This window comes from Cyprinus carpio, chromosome A9 (genome assembly GCF_018340385.1).
Source record: "Cyprinus carpio isolate SPL01 chromosome A9, ASM1834038v1, whole genome shotgun sequence".
In the NCBI taxonomy this organism is placed as follows: Eukaryota; Metazoa; Chordata; class Actinopteri; order Cypriniformes; family Cyprinidae; genus Cyprinus; species Cyprinus carpio.
This window is the reverse complement of record NC_056580.1, coordinates 20120648-20138629: the sequence shown is the minus strand read 5'-3', so window position 1 is coordinate 20138629 and position 17982 is coordinate 20120648. Positions and strand designations below refer to the sequence as shown.

Genomic DNA, 17982 nt, shown 5'->3' with positions numbered 1-17982 from the left:
TGGAGAAAAGCAGCACTGAATGGGATCATGTGTTTTTTTGTTTGTAAGTGTAAGTGTGAAACTGAGCTGGAATGCAGAGGATGTTATTCTAGTAAACACATAGAGACAAGTGGGCGATGGTTTCAGTAATGAGCAATGAAAACACATATTTTTGTTTGAGCCCATGCCCTTTGTTTATGCAGCAGTGTACACAGCAGCATGGATAAAAACATGCTTCATTAATTCTTGCACAAAGGTATTCTACTGTTTTGGTGGTGTTTGACTAACTGAACTGTTGTGCATCAAGTACGACGTCATTGAAGTGTTCTGTGGAACTGGTGTGTGGGAAAGAGAGAGATATGTTTATGTGGGGGGATCAGGTTTTGCATATACCTGACACATCTTGGGACAATCAGTGATGTCCTAAATTGTGAAATAAAGCAAAAAAATAAAAAATAGGGTCTCATTTTCTAATAATTGCATGGATTATTTCATATTTGTACACACAGAAGAACTCATAAAAATGTCCACCTAATTCACAGATATAATGCGTATACACATGAATTTGTTCTTAACCTCGTTCTAATGTTAATGAATTTGGATTATCAAATTAAATAGACAACCATATGCCCAAATTTTAGTCATTTGCATAAAACATGTCCAAACCATCTCAATTTAAAGGCTTTCTGCACAACTTTTCCTTTACAGCCATTCATCACTCTCCAACATATGATGATCTCTAAAGACGCTGTACTCTTGTCTGAGACAACAAGATCTGCTGCCAAGTGTGTTAATCTCAAAACCAGTTCAAACACGAATACTTGTAATAAAGGCCCAGATTACATTAGCCAGCTGTACATATGTGACCCTGGACCACAAAACCAGTCTTAAGCCGCTGGGATATATTTGTAGCAATAGCCAAAAATACATTGCATGTCAAAATTATGGATTTTTCTTTTATGCCAAAAATCATTAGGATATTAAGCAAAGATTATGTTCCAGGAAAATATTTTGTAAATTTACTTGCTATTTAAAATTTAAATGCTATTTTCTCAATATTTAGATTTTTTTTGCACCCTCAGATTCCAGATTTTCAAATAGCTGTATCTCGGCCAAATATTGTCCTATCATAACAAACCATACATGGATGGAAAATTTATTTATTTAGCTTTCAAATGTTGTATAAATCTCAATTTTGAAAAATTGACACTTAAGACTGGTTTTGTGGTGCAGGGACACATATGCGTATATAATTCATTGCACATGATGGAATATGTTTAAGATGAAATATAGATTTAATCTTAACTATATGAAAAAAAATTATATAATTATTATCATGTTAATATGAAATATTGATTTTATCTTAACTCTCAATTATATATAATATTTAAAATTCTAATCATGTTAAGAATAAATATAATTTTTATCTTAATATAATTAAGGCCCAGAGTAGGTGGGTTTTGTGTATGTGTGCTCTGTTGTTCCAACAATTTTTTCATAAATTTTGGTGATTTTTTATTTTTGAAATTTGTACTTGCACATGCTTAATGAATAAGACCTATTATAATTTTTATTCTAAATATGCGAAACAAGATATACAAATGCAGTCTGTTTCTTTTCACTTCTTAAAGAGTAAAAAAGAAAAAGGGTCTCACTCATTAATCATAATAAAAAAATTTGCTGATTTTTATTTTTTTCATTATTATTGTGTTTATTATTATAAATTTAATACCTACAGTTACTCTTACTTAATTCAAAACAACTTAAATGTCAATTGATGTGCATTGTGCCTCGATCTCAGTTAAGTTCTATAAGCTATAATGTGCAAATGACTGTACAGGAAAGTATCCAAAAATAAATATGACACATCTGTGCATAGGTGGAAATCCCCCATCTGTTGGTTGTCCCCCTTAAAAAATATGATTAAAAACCACGCTGTGTATTATAAATAACAATGTTTTATACTTTAAATAATTGTGTAAGTAGTAAAACAATGCAAACAGGACAAAAATGCGAAACATTTCGAGTCTCCCCTCCCTTGCCTCACTGTGCTTTGGTCCAAATGCCTGCTTTCCTCTTTTGCAATCACTTACACACACACAAGTCCGGTGAGAGAGAACAAAGTCAATAGTTAGTTAATAGTCCAGTAAGTAAGGCTTTCAAGGCTATTTTATTCACTTAAACATCGAATGAAGAGATTATTTTCTCTTTAATTCAGATGATACCAATGTATTTTCCAATGAGTACGCTATATTAGCAAATAGCAATATTACCGTTACCTGCTTGATGGACAGGTTGCACTGTCTCGGCGTGACCACAACAGCTTGAAGTTGTCTAATTTGGCACGGTCTCCCTGCTACACTAGTAGTAGTAGAACTTTCCTCTGTGTATACATGTCCTTACAAGTACAATTTTAGCTGTATTATTTGTGTCCCCTTCAAAATTTGCTCTTAAGAAATTTTGTTTCTTATCCCCTCCCACTGTTAGATGAAATTTATTCCTCTGCATCTGTGTGCACGTAAGAACATTTTTATCTGGTATTATTATCTGGTTGGGTGGTCACAGAGGCGTTTTTGTTCCTTGAGCATCATCGCCACTGTTTCACAATGAAAAGGTTTGTTTACAGGTCGTGAGGTTATCGAGTATTGCCACACTATCATGTTTTCACGTTCACCACAGCTTTCTCTCTCTCACACAATCCTTCTGTTTGTTTTTCCCCTCAGCGTTTCCACATTTGCTTCATCTCTGTTTGACTCAATGTTTGGTGATGCCTTCCTTCCTCTTCAGCCTTAATAGAATCCGCTGGCATCTTTTCCTTCTCTTTTATTTGTACTCTTCCCTTTTTTATTTTTTCATATCTCACTTTCTCATTTGCTCGGTCTCTGATCGCCTGTGCATGTGGAGGTGAGAACAGGGGAAATGGAGATGTCACAGCCTGGGGAGACAGCTCGCCTAAGGACTGTCAACATGTGAAAACCACATTCAACCATTTAGCCTTTAAAGAGCTGAGGCGTTTTGAAAATGTCAAAATATGAAAGCAATGAGTTTTTGAAGGCAGCTTGTGTGGGCTTAGTTTCAAAATTTTGCCGGCAGAACTGCCTGCACACACACACACACACACACACACACACACACACACACACATTATATTATATTACACACACACTCGTGCTCAGATGCTCTGCAGGCAGGGGCACAAAGAGAATAATGGATGCATTGAAGTGTTTCTGCTGTTTAAGTGTGTGGAAAAGTTTGAGGATAAGAGAAAATAATCTCTTTTTTGTTTGTTGCTCTAAGGAGAAAGGAGCATATGGCCTTTCTGGACACTTTCATCTGCAATTCTGTCATTCATATATATACAGTATATACAGTATACTGTATATATATATACAGGTGCATCTCAATAAATTAGAATGTCATAGAAAAGTTCATTTATTTCAGTAATTCAACTCAAATTGTGAAACTTGTGTATTAAATAAATTCAATGCACACAGACTGAAGTAGTTTAAGTCTTTGGTTCTTTTAATTGTGATAATTTTGGCTCACATATGACAAAAACCCACCAATTCACTATCTCAGCAAATTAGAATACTTCAAAAAACATTTTTAGTGAATTGTTGGCCTTCTGGAAAGTATGTTCATTTACTGTACATGTACTCAATACTTGGTAGGGGCTCCTTTTGCTTTAATTACTGCCTCAATTCGTGTGGCATGGAGGTGATCAGTTTGTGACACTGCTGAGGTGGTATGGAAGCCCAGGTTTCTTTGACAGTGGCCTTCAGCTCATCTGCATTTTTTGGTCTCTTGTTTCTCATTTTCCTCTTGAGAATACCCCATAGATTCTCTATGGGGTTCAGGTCTGGTGAGTTTGCTGGCTAGTCAAGCACACCAACACCATGGCCATTTAACCAACTTTTGGTGCTTTTGGCAGTGTGGGCAGGCCCCAAATCCTGCTGAAAAATGAAATCAGCATTTTCAAAAAGCTGGTCAGCAGAAGGAAGCATGAAGTGCTCCAAAATTTCTTGTTAAACGGGTGCAGTGACTTTGGTTTTCAAAAAACACAACACCTGCAGATGACATTGCACCCCAAATCACTGTGGAAACTTAACACTGAACTTCAAGAAACTTGGGCTATGAGCTTCTCCACCCTTCCTCCAGACTCTAGGACCTTGGTTTACAAATTAAATACAAAACTTGCTCTCATCTGAAAAGAGGACTTTGGACCACTGGGCAAGAGTCCAGTTCTTCTTCTCCTTAGCCCAAGTAAGACGCCTCCTGGTTCAGGAGTTGCTTAACAAGAGGAATACGACAACTGTAGCCAAATTCCTTTGTGCATATTTTTCTTCCACACTTTTTCCTTTCAATCAACTTTCTGTTAACATGCTTGGATACAGCACTCTGTGAACAGCCAGCTTCTTTGGCAATGAATGTTTGTGGCTTACCCTCCTTGTGAAGGGTGTCAATGATTGTCTGGACAACTGTCAGATCAGCAGTCTTCTCCATGATTGTGTAGCCTAGTGAACCAAACTGAGAGACCATTTTGAAGGCTCAGGAAACCTTTGCAGGTGTTTTGAGGTGATCAGCTGATTGGCATGTCACCATATTCAAATTTGTTGAGAAAGTGAATTGGTGTGTTTTTGTTAAATGTGAGCCAAAATTATCACAATTAAAAGAACCAAAGACTTAAACTACTTCAGTCTGTGTGCATTGAATTTATTTAATATACAAGTTTCACAATTTGAGTTGAATTACTGAAATAAATGAACTTTTCCACGACATTCAAATTTATTGAGATGCACCTATATATATATATATATATATATATATATATATATATATATATATATATATATATATATATATATATATATACACGTTCATAATAACAAGTTGTCCTATTTATTTATTAAGTACAGTGAGAACATATGTTCCCTAAAGCAAATGTTACTCATATGCTTGTGCAAATTTTATGAAACACTTCTGGTTTTGTGCAGGATAAAGAAGAGCAGTGGATGACAAAACTGGTTCCAGGTGTGAATGATTTTGTGTTGCTGCAACCGCTCCAGTGGAACACACAGTATGAGGTGGAAATCACTGCACGCAACGTCAAAGGCCTGTCTGAACCCACCTTTCTGAAGTTCTCCATGCCTCAGAAACCCGACATCACAGGTACACGCACTTCCACAAAACACGCAAAGTACTCTATCCTCTTTTCCATACAACAAATTGAGTCTGATTACCTAAAGTACTTCATCACTCACTCACAATCTCTATTGCTGAAATTATATGTCTCCTATTATAATTACATGCCCTGCTACAGTTCAGCACACTTGCCACCCACCCACGCTTGATAGAGCTTGTGTATCCCACATTCACAATCAAACGTGCAGGGTAACCCACTGTAACTGTTTCTCTGTCCTAATCAGGAGCGATTTCTCAGAGGAAGCGCCATCTCACTTAGGAAAAAGGGATGAGAAAGAAATTGTCACTACAAAAATAAATTACTTATACGCTCATACATCTTAACTGTCTAGCAGTTAGTGCTTCCATTTCACTATGATTGGCTGATTGACCATCTGCAGTTTCCAATTGTGGTCTTGTTTTTTTTTATAGTCATGCTTTTATGAGAAGGGTTTTAATATTTGGATTACTAGGTCCCAGTGGTTACAGTAGAATCAGAAACTTTCAAGAATCAATCAGAAGCTCTATGTAATGGGTATCTTTGAATGGTGCAAGGATGAAGGGTGAGTTGTTGAAGGTATAGTAAAGTTGATATGAGGAAGGTGATCCACCATCCAAATGAAACAGGCAGAAGAGGTTGACGTAAGTGATTTGAGTTCCACTAACAGTAATACAATACTTTTTTTTTTTCAAATGATAATATAAAGGTAAACATTTTTAAAGAGGTCTGTCAATCTGTCAAATCTCAATGCCTCAATGTTTCAGCTAAAAACATGAACTTTCCTTTGTTGTACACATAAAATAATGCTCAATTTATAGCCACGGGATGTACTGTAAACAGAAGAGCACAAGTTTTTCCACCTGATGGGAAAACTGATTGGGAAATTCATAGAAAAGACCATTTCAGGAGTGCTTTCTCTCTGGTCAAGGATTCATATTGTAATTGTGGTTTAAGGTAATGATAGTTTATATATTTTCCAATGTGCTGGAAAAACTTGTCATGAAAGTTTTCTTTTACAATACGTTGTGGACTTTTTTGGGACTTTTTTTTTTTTTTTTACTTCCTGCCAGTGTTTATCCTGAAAGTGAAAGTGAAAGTGAAAGATCCTGAGTATTTGTTGTTGTTTTTTGTCTATTTGATAAATGTTTGGAATAGAGGATAAATGTGTAATGGTGTCGATGTCAGCGTATTGCTTTGATTGCGTAGGTCTCAGGTTTATATCTGCTCTAATAACAATGTTTTAATGAACCAAGCAAAACTGCAGCTGTATGTGAGTGGATTTATATTAGGGGATGCAACTGATGAACACAAAAGTTTGGCTGCAAGCTATTTCATAAAGTGGTGGGAACAATGTCCTCACATTGCCATATTCTGTATGACTGCTAGAAAGAGACAGACAGACAGACAGATAGATAGATAGATAGATAGATAGATAGATAGATAGATAGATAGATAGATAGATAGATAGACAGACAGACAGACAGACAGACAGACAGACAGACAGACAGATTTTTTTATTTTATCTGTTTAGTATATGATAAATAAAATGTGTCTTGCAGTTTGCTGCGTGGACAAAAGGCCGGTCCTGAAAAATGCCATGATGTTGACAGATATTTAAATCTAAATAGGTATTTAAATTTTGTCTGGTCTTGTCCAACTATATATGAGATATTCCTAGAGGCAGTGTCAGTGCATGCATAGGCATACATCTGTGTGTGTGTGTGTGTGTGTGTGTGTGTGTGTGTGTGTGTGTGTGTGTGTGTGTGTGTGTGTGTGTGTGTGTGTGTGTGTGTGTGTGTGTGTGTGTGTGTGTGTGTGTGTGTGTGTTGACAGCAATGCTTCTCAACAGCTTGGATTTACCCTGTTAATTTGATGTCATTTGTATATTCTCTCCCCAACTCCTCCTCATCCTTTCCTTTTGCTCTCCCTCTCCGCCTGCACCCCTTAATCCCCACTGGCCCACGCTCTTATTTATAATTCTATTGTGCTTCCTCTCGTTGTTTCACTCTAAACAATCCTGCTCTTCAATTCCCACCTAATGAATTATGCAACGCATTCTTGGCCACATCGCAAATCGCTGGGCTTTTTGTTTTGCAATGAACTGCCACTAAACTTCCCTTTCTCTGTGCCTATAATCACCCTGCAATCTTTTCAATCAAACAAACCTATACAATGGACACTGGTTTGGACTGCTCACTCGCTCTTCGCTCACATGTCAATGTTATTGTTGCATTCACACCTGTTTATTTCCTGACCTGCACCAAAATAATCTGTTTATCTCATTTGCACTCTTGTAATCATCATTTCTATTAACCTATGGTGTTGTGACTAAACCACTTTTCATTCTCTCACGTGACCTTCTGTGTGCGTATCCATTCTGCATCCTGTGCTGGCTCCACACACCTACTGTATGTCTTTCCCTCTTCCTTCCCGTTCCTTCTCCCCTCCATCTCATTGCAGATCAGTGTTGCGAGCCCCCTCCAACCGGGCGTGGACATCCCCCTGTACAGCCCATCCATACGGTGAACGTCTTCGGAGCTTCTCTGTCACTGTTGCTGTGCTTGTGTCTGTGTTGACATTGCTCCATCTTCACCTTGCCTGGAATGAGCCCAAAAGACTCAGCCGTGCCGGTTCATTACCTGTTCTGGTTGTGTTGTTGTCCATGCTTGTGAGCCGATTGCACATTATTGTCAACAAAGGAAGAGGAAAAACTGAGTGGCTAATTTGTTCTCTACCTGTAACAGTAATGATCCGACCCTGAGTTTTATGTTTAATGAGCTGCTTTTTGCTGGTGTTTACAAAGAACAGTATAAGCCACCAGCGTGACGGCTTTTCCATCTTCTGTGCATCCACAGGCTCTTTTGTTTTGGTTTATTATGACTATGGGAAATGTCAGCAGTTGCATCGCTTGAGAAAATGCATTTAATGATGTTGCTGATACTCGCACACAGAGATATATAACACAGCACTCATTAAATGGAGTCAAGTAGGATTTCAAATTGTTATGACTTTTAAACACTGGTATCATAAATCAAACAGGCCGACGTGGTTACCCGTAATATGAGAAACATAAAACAAGGATTCTCTCTCCCAGTGAGTGAAAATATAATGCACATTCATTTTCATTCTCTGGGTACACCTTTGGCAGATAATGTTGCCATGCTACTTTATTTTATATTCTCAGTATTGATGAGGAAGAACATTAGTAACTGAAATTGTGCGCAGTCTGTGAATACAAAAATTTGTGTAGAATGTTGTTGCCATGAAGGAGAAGTAGTAAATGAATACAGTGAATTAAGCTAACAGTCATTGTTACATGTTACATTACATTGTACAGGACTAAAATCAGCTGAAGTCTACACTACGGTTCAAGGGTTTTAGGTCATTAAAACATTTAATTATGGCTGCATTTATTTGATCAAAAATACAATAAAAAAAAAAGCAATATTGTGAAATATTATTAAAATTTTTAGACAAATGTATTCTATTTATATATATATTTAAGTGTCATTTATTCCTGTGTTGGCAAAGCTGAAATTTTAGCAGCAATTACTCCAGTCTTCAGATAATTCTTCAGAAAGGATTCTAATATTTATTTGAAGATTATTCAATAGATAGAATGTTTTTTTTATATATATCTTCATTAAAAAGAATTGTGTGTTTTGCAGAAGATACAAAGTCATACAGGTTTGGAACTGCATGAGGGTGAGAATGCCCCTTTAAAATGGAAGCTATTTAAGATATTAATAATGTAAGTAGATGTGATTGTGATGTCTGAGAATTGAACTTATCAGAATTATGTTAAAATAAAATTAAAGAAAGATGTTTATTGAAACATACAGAACAACAGTCACCAGCAAAATGATTTCAGATCCTCCATTTGAATGTGAAACTAATTTGGAATTATGTTACGTTCGTATGTAACCAACTAATGAAATGGTTACTATAATGCTATTTTTTATAGATGCACTACAAGTGTCATAGAGAATTCTATTAAAAGTATGGAAAAGAGACTTCTAATTGGTGCCACTTGACACCCATTTCATTCGTTCTGACCCATCAGTCCAACCTCATGCTGCACAAAGACATCTTTGCCACTGATAATGGCTATCCTGACGGCAGTCTGTCTATTAATCGTTTAACGGCTAGAGGGTCCCTTCTGCTTGTCAAGCATAGCGTCTTAATGAGCATCAGAGTCTTTAAACCATCATTAAGAAGTCATGCTTGGCTTGTGTCCTCTGTGTAGGTAGTGCAGAGGTTGCTGGGCCAGCATAGGGTGAGGAGAGGAGGAGGGGGAGTTTTAAAACTCAAGACCTTTTCCATAATGGCCAAAGCTTTAAATTATCTCAGAAATCCAGAAGGAAGACTTTCAGCCTGGAGATAAGAAAACTATTCCATTTTATGGAGTGCTCTTTGGGTTTTATGGGTTGATTAGGAAAACGGACCAAACTGTCACTGGTCAGCTCAATGTTTTCACTTAATACAACCCAGAAAGCTATAAAAGTGCCATCTTAGGTGGGCTAGGTGCACTTTGGCCGTTTAGTAGCTTGGTAACAAAAAAAAAATTATGTTTATTTATGGTGTATCAAATACATTTGACGTATTGTTGTATTGTATAAATATATCTCTAGGCAAATTCACACTATATGTGTGTGTGTGTGTGTGTGTGTGTGTGTGTGTGTGTGTGTGTGTGTGTGTGTGGGCCATTTCAGTTTGATTACACTTGAGAAAATGTAATATAATCAGACTGTAATGGTAATGACTGCATTTTGAGAAAGAGGCATTACTTGTTCTTGTCATAGCACATCAGATGCATTTGCCAGAACATTTACTGGGCTATTCATGATGTAAGGGTGTAATTTCCTTGATATTTTACTATAATCTGAAACCCCTTCATAACAGATTTACTCTGGTTTGACTGAAGCCTATTTTTAAAACCCCTGCCTGTCTCCAGCTTACAGCATTTATTGGCATTCTAAGTGCAGAGGTAAGTGTTTGAATGATTAAATGGTGCAGCTCAAAGGCTGAGGTATATACAGTATTTCAACCTTGAAAAGAGTACTGTACATTAACAGGGTCTCAAACACTCCTTGTGCCTGTACTTCACGCTGGAAGTTTTTCCATGTAAAATTGTTCCAAACTAGAAAACCGTGTCTGTTTAAGCCCTACTTAGTCATGTATCAGCGTGACACAGCCATTAAGCCCCGCACATGATTACAAGCTTCATTACCTTGTCAATCATCTGCTGGGATCCCACCCACAGACCTCCCTTCAGTCCAGACATAATCAATCGAGCTTGAGTTATTGCTTCTCGTTGCTGAGTCTCAATCACCGCTCATACTTAATTAATTGAGTGCGTTGAACTCCGATGCGGATGGATCACGCCCATTTGTGGAACTTCAGGATAAGTGATATTAACGAGATGCTAAATTGAGCTTCTAATGATGTTATAAATCAACAACAAATCAGCTATAGGAGTTGGGACACATTTCTCAGGGAGAGCACGGCACAAGATGGTGAAAAACAGATTTGTTGGCAGATAAGTCACAGTGGAGCTGGTCATGTGCTCCATGCATCAAAAGTAAGACCATACTAGGGTCAATAAAGCTGAGGTCTTAGATCTGAGGCCACTCATATATGTATAAACCTGTTGCATCATGGTCACATTTAGTAGATCATGATGGTCAAATGATGTTCCTAATCTGAAGTTTAGAGGTCTTAATCATAGGTTTAAATAAGGACAAGGACAATTAAAAACATTACAGCATGTTCCTATAGTAATGGTATGTTGTTGATGTTGTTAAATTTAAATAAATGTCTTCACAAATTAACCATAAATACATTCCTGATTGAGGTGTTATTGAAGTATAAACAATATGTTGTAATACTTTTATTTATTTATTTATTTATTTATTTATTTATTTTATATCTGTTTAAACTTTAATTTTAAAGTTAAAATTTTAGTTTAAAGTTTTTTTGTTGTCATTTTTATTTGTTTTCGTTTTTTATATATTTCAGTATTTTTTTATATTTTTTTATCAGTTTGTTATTTAGTGTTATTAGTTATTAGTGTTATTATAGTGTTATTTTACATTGTAAGTGGTAACCTGCAATTGATGCCTTAAATAACTATTTCTACCTAATTTAACACTTTAAAAGTAGCTTTGTTGGTATAAATTAATGTACTTTGGTTGGTTTTTGTCTTTTTTTTTTTTGGAAAAAGTTTATTTAGATGTTACCATTTTTCCTCAGTGAAACACTTCAAGTTAAACCGAACTGAATGAGAAATTTTGATTGTGAAATCTTTTTTATTATCATTATTATTTTAATGTTTATTTCAAGAAATAATTTTAGTTTTAGTTGACCATAATAACTTTATGGTGGATGTGATTTTTTAAAAATTTTTTAATCATTTTGTAAATCCAACACTGAGTTCCTCAGTGCTCTCTTCTGTTAATTATGCCTGTCTCTTTTCTAACTCTGATGCTCCGTCATTGTTTCCAGATAAAATTACAGACTTCTAGGATGCTTTTTTTAATGTCAATGCTACTTTCAACAGTATGTGTGATTGATGTGTTTAGAGCAGCAGCAATTCCCAGAATGTTCCTTCAAAATGGATGTTTTCTTCTGAATAGCTTCTCAGACAGCCTCATTTCCTTGTGCAAAGTCTTGACAATTTGAGTTTTAAAAAAATGGCACCAAAGTTGCATCACCTTAAAGTTCTTGATGCAAATTTAAACTACATGAACTAGCTATATTTATTGCATTGTTAGTAGAAAATGTTTATATTATGTTTTATGAATGCTTTAATTGACTTATTTACATGCTCTCCTACAGTAGTTCAAGCCGTTTCAGTTATTTGATTTGATTTGATTTATTTCTTTATACTATTTAACTCTATTATTTTATTTTTTTTAATTGTAAAAAGAACCACGATTTTTGGTCAAAATACTACTGATTCATTATACCTTTCAGTTTGGCCTAAATAAGTGTACAGTGTTGCGTTTTTGAGGTGCATCATTGATGGCTGTGTGTGCATCCTGTCTCAGCAGATTCGCTGTTCAGCGGCCTAGGCCTGGGCGCAGTGGTTGGGCTGGGGTTAGCTGGCCTGCTGCTGCTGCTCGTGCTAGTGGACATCAGCTGCTTCTTCCTGCGCCAGTGCGGCCTGCTCATGTGCATCACCCGCAAGCTCTGCAGCAAAAAGACAGCCACAAGCGGCAAGAGCAAAGAGCTAGAGGAGGGCAAAGCTGCCTATCTGTGAGTATCCCTTCTGCGTCTGTTATGTATTTATTTAGCACACACTATTATCCAAAGAGATTTAAAAATAAAAGTTCCGTAAGCAGAATACTTTTTCAAGCAACAGGATAAGTCCTGTTACTTACTGAATTGTCATCTATTTTAATTGTGAACTTATTTAATGGCAAATTCAGTTTAATATTTCATTTGATGCATTATAATCTACAAAACACTAAATCTGCAGTTCTGGATAAACTTTGCCTTAAAATTTCCTGGCTTTAATTCCCATGTAAAGTATTGAAATTTAATATTTATTTATTTATTTATTTATTTATTTATTTATTTATTTATTTATTTTAAAGCTGGCATTTTCATTCAACCCTGGAAAAAGAGAATTGGTGCAGCAATAATTTTCATTCAAAAATTGCTAGTAAATTTCAAAAACAATTACAAGGAAACATCAAATGACTCCTTGAATTAAATGTAACATTTTGAAGTAGAAAAAAAAAATTAAATTGTATTTTCTTGTAAACCATTCTCAAATGAGAGCCTCAGTCAGATATCGATTAGACAAAATAACGTGTCACTTTTCACAGAAAGTAATAATGTAACAACATTAGTTTTTATGAGTACCACATTGTAATGCATTACTTTAGTAATGTTAAAGTATCGTTACCTTACACTGAAAGTAACATAAAAGTAACGTTACCTTACACTGGCTATAACAATTTCATCAGTCATCAGTTGACAGCAAAACATCATGCAATACAAATTCCTCAAGTTTGTTGGAAAGAGGTAGGTGTGAAAAAGCAACAGTTAATCAGTATTTTTTTTATGGAACATGTGCGTCAAAGAAGTATTTAGTGTACAGTCTTATCAGTTTGTTATGCAATCTGTGGTTTATTGCTTGATGAGTATAGTATGTGTTTTAACCCCTGGTCAGTGTCCTCATGTTTCCTGACATATTTCCTCTGTAGACTTTGTCCTGAAGGTTTGCAGGATGGCTGATCTATAGTTACACAGTGCCAGTCTGGGTCATTCCCAGCTGGAAAAACTCCTGTCAGGTTTACTTGGCTAAAAGTTCGAAGAGATTGAGGGCTGGGATTGTCTTCAGCTGATGGTGTTCATCTGATATGTGCTCTATATTTTCCCAGAAGCCCCATCCTAGACTTTAATAATGTTATAAGAGTGATGATGATCCCATTGAACAGAGGCTGGTTCCTTTTCAGTGTCATCCCATGTGATGAAGACCCACACAGGGGTCTTTAAGATAATGCACAGATATGACTGAGCATCACAGTGCTCGCTATGTGGCCCAAGAGGATCACACAAGAAAAACATACATTTGTGTGACATTGAAGTCAACTTAACATTTATTTTTTTTCTTGAAAGAAAGAAATACTTTTATTCATTTTATCAATATTTCAGAATATTGCTGTTTTACTGTAATTTTTTTTATCAAATAAATGTAATCTTGGTGAGCATAGTAGACTATTTTAAAAAAAAATCGAAATATGTTTGTGTAGTTCAATACTTGGTATAAACCTGAGCCCAAGCCACCTTTTCAGGCATGTCAACAGTACAAAAAGTTCATAAAACCAACCAAACAAACCGACCTGTGGTGACAAATAGACTATGGTCTGCAAAAAGTATCCAGTTGTTAATTGAAATGTGTTTTTGTCGACCCTGTCAAACTGACCTATGTGCACCTGCCATTCCATCTCTTTTTTCCCCACAGGAAATTGCCACTAAAAGAGGAAAACGGCAAGGAGACGCTGAAACCAGACACAATCGAGATCAAAGTTCACGGTGACAACAGCCTACACATGACACAGGAGGACAGTAAAGCGTAATGGAGGCCCTGCTATCCTCTAAAAGAACATACAAAGCGAGCCACCCGGAGACCAATAGCAAGCAAACTAATGAGAACACAAGCAAGAACACGCCAACCAATTGTAAGATCCTTTGTTAGAGACTCGTCGTCGGGGTATCAGAAGAGGCTATGCGATAACTGCTTTGTGAAACATTTTTCAGAGGTTGCCGCTCAACAGACAGGCTCCTGTTTATTTGTGCTTGTTCACGCTTGTTTTGGCCCTTGTTTTTTTTTAAGGCTTTGCTGTTGCTTTGAGTCTGATTCTTTGTTACTTGACGAGTTTGGTTTGACGCGGCGTAAGCTTCATGTTTTCTCTTGCTCTCTCTCATTCCCATTTTCTTTGGGATCCGGCTGTTGCACTTTTCCAATGTGGTTGCGCAAACACTGCTTTTTAATGCGTCATATCACTAAATCCCCCACCTCTTTTTTCAGTCTGTGATGTAGTTTTGAGTAACTGTTTGGGTAACGTGTTTATTTTATTGCCTTTTTGCCACTATATGTCTCGCCCAAATGCAAAGGAATTACTGAATACTCAATAGCAAAGTGAGGATCAACCACATTTGACCTCAAGCTACATGGTACATGGGTGTTCCCGGTATTGAGTGCTGACACATGCCCAAATCTTTGGCTTGAACGATGAATTTCTCATAGATTACAAGTGTTTTTGTGGATGAAGATATCTCCTTGTTTTCAATGCTGTTGTTTTATCAGAATCAGAGGCACATAGTATGTGTCATACTTTCATATCAGGATATTTCAGAAACAAAAAAAAGAGTGCATTTCCTTAAGAAGCATCTGAAATTTTGTAAGTGAGTGCATCTGAGCATGGACGTGTTGTCTTTGGGGTGTTTGGATGTATGTACTAGCGAGCATGGAGTGTAGAAAGAAAGAGTGACGTAAAGAAAGTAAAGGTTGCCAAGTCTTACGTAAATATAAGGAAAACATTATAAATACCTATTCGAGTACACCAATGTAAATATACTTGTTATTTCTTTGGAAAGCTTAACAAATGGGAAAAATATGACTCATTCTGTCTTAGTGTGACACATAACTGATTGCGAATTATGTTGATCAAATTTAGCTGTCTTTCAAAAAAGATATTCTGTCCAACTGACTGAAAGTTATCAAGAGCTAAAGAAGGGCAGATGCCCAGGAAGATGGGTTCAAATTCATCAAAAAGGTATAGCTATAAAATTAGCTGTTTGGGAAATCAAATCCATGCCATTTTGGGACCATTTGAGAGAGGACCATTTGGTTATATGAGAGATCAGCGGTCTGCAGTCAAACAGGATCTAAGTGTTGCCATAATAAGGATGGGAATGGCATACTGCTTAGACACATGTTCATTTTACCAGTCAGAGTTTGAGTATTAATTCCTGAGAACCATTATCATGTTCAACATGTTCACTTTGGTTTGGGCCAACAGATTTTTCTAAAAAAAAAAAAAAAAAAAAAAAAACATAACAAAACAAAAAAAAATCATAACATTATTTCAGCATTGTATTTCACACCTGGCTCTCCACATTCAGCACATAGAACATTGTCAAATGTTGCCCATTTCTTTTCAGCAGTCTAAAGGGAGCGCTCCATAAGCCCAACTGTACTTGTGAAATTCTTGTAATCCAGTGTAATTTTTCTTCTGTAAATAAAAGTGTCCCAATATAAAAAATGTATCTATTTGGACTGCTTTTTAAAGCATAGTACGCATTTGTGTTACAGATCACTTTTCATAGTCTATAACATGAAAAGGCTGTGTTCCAAAACCTAGCGAGCTGTCAGCTTCATAAGTTGCTTAACAGCAAAGACTGGCAGCAGAGCAGATCTTATATATATTGAATTTTTGTTTTAGGGTAAAAAAAAAAAAAAAAAAAAAAAGTTAATTACAAAAATTTAACTTAATTAATAATGTCCAAAATTGGAGTGCTGCTTACAAGTATAATAAAAAGTTCCCTAAGGTTTTTTTTTTTTTTTTTTTTTTTTTTTAAGTGTTCATGGGAGAGCCAATTGTCCCATAGTCAGTGCATTGTGACAAGTTCTGGCAGCAAAAAAAAAAAAAAAAAAAATACCTTAGGGACCATTTTAATTGTGACTACTTATAGTAATTCATTCATTATCAAGAATATTGCTAAATAACACTTACATTTATTCTAAAATAAAAATACACAATATTTGTGTGTACAATGCAGTGCTATTTGTATGACTATTTATGTACTATTATAGTATTTATTTTGAATTAGGTTTTCTTTTTATATTTTCAGTTTATTTTTTAGCTGATGTTTCAGTAATTTAGTTTGCTTTTGTCATTTTTTTTATTTTGCTTTTACATTTATTTGCATTTTTATTATTTATTTATCTATCTATCTAGTAATTTTAGTACTTCAGCTTAAACATATTTATATTATTGGCCAAGGCAACATTTTTGATTTTTACTTTATTCCAGCTTTATTTTAATTAACAAATTAGCATGCTTAGCAACATGGAAATCAAGTGTTGAATCTCCTATAAACTGTCTATAACTGTCCTATAAAGTGATGTTGTTATGACGCACTATATGTGTTCCTGTTGTGTAGAGCATCCATAAGTCATTTGTGAGGGTCTGTTTCAGTTAGTATATAGCCTTTGTTGGCATTAGACAGCAAGAATGCTTACTAGGGTTTGGAACACACTGAATATGTGGTGTGGGGAATGAATGTAGTTGAGATGCAATGGTCCTTAAAGCTTCCTGTCCTTGTCCTGGATCCAGTGACCTGTGGAAATCAAGAACCAGAATGGCTGACCACATCTGAAAAGAAATCATCCATGTTTCCTTTGGGGTGCCCGCTGTGTGCTGCACCTTGAAGTGTAAGTACTGGACAGCGAGTAACCCGGGCATTAGTGTCCTTGGCCTTGGCTGTCCACTGAACACACATGGTCTGTAATCAGGGTGAACACTGTAGATAATGGCTGTCCAACTCAGAACAGTTTTGAGGGTGCAGAATGCACTTTCCATAATGATTCATTCAACCCTCTCAGGCTTTCCTAAATGGGTCTGATGTGATGAATGAGCAGATAAAACAAAGTTCAGCCCAGAGCATCTTTAAATCCAGCCAGCTTTATGCAAGTGCATATGTGACGTTTTATGGTTAGCCTGAGACAGTTGCTTACCTTTTTTTACTAGTCCCCAGGTTATGCTAGTCGATTCAAAATCCAGTTAAATTCACTACTTGCACAAACAACCCATTGGGAAATCTGGAAAGGTTACAGGTTCCACCACAGTCAAGAATGTGTGTGGCCTTTGGCAAGATGCTACACATTTTATACCATAAAGAAATCATGCCTTAAGATTCAATCATATTTACTGTTCTGTGAATTTTTATGAGCAGAATCCATCATTTCAACAAGAATCCACGTGATCAGGAATTTCATGTGAGTGCGTGCTGATTTCCCAAGAGGTTCAAGTTGGTCATGCAAATTTGCTACGCTTACTGAATTAACTCTGTGTGAGCTGTGCTTTATAAATCACTATACTGTTGACAACAGACAATGGGCATCAAAGGAGTCAAAAGTATATTAAGAAGGAGGTCATTTGTGTGCAGAAATTTGTTAATGTTATGTGTGGAGTTTTTGGCCAATGATCAATTAGAGAAAACTGTTGCGGTTTGTATATACATAGTATTTCCAGTGCTATGAAAAGTATTTGCACCCAGATTGTCTGTATTCCGACATTCTTAAC

General features: G+C 36.1%; 1 protein-coding gene across 4 annotated transcripts in view; it reads left to right on the top strand.

The window, feature by feature from the left end:
- Positions 1-15952, top strand: part of LOC109093779 (neural cell adhesion molecule 2-like) — a 184499-nt gene extending 168547 nt beyond the window's left edge. For 2 of the 4 annotated variants that reach the window (XM_042764060.1, XM_042764058.1), the window contains exons 15-17: positions 4974-5148; positions 12211-12418; positions 14136-15952. In XM_042764060.1, the coding sequence (XP_042619994.1) occupies positions 4974-5148; positions 12211-12418; positions 14136-14250 (498 nt within the window). In that variant the 3' untranslated portion in view covers positions 14251-15952. Of the gene's footprint in view, positions 1-4973; positions 5149-7621; positions 8644-12210; positions 12419-14135 lie in introns of those variants that run through there. The other 2 variants (XM_042764059.1, XM_042764061.1) reach the window with 2 other exon arrangements.
- The last annotated feature ends 2030 nt before the right edge of the window (positions 15953-17982 follow it).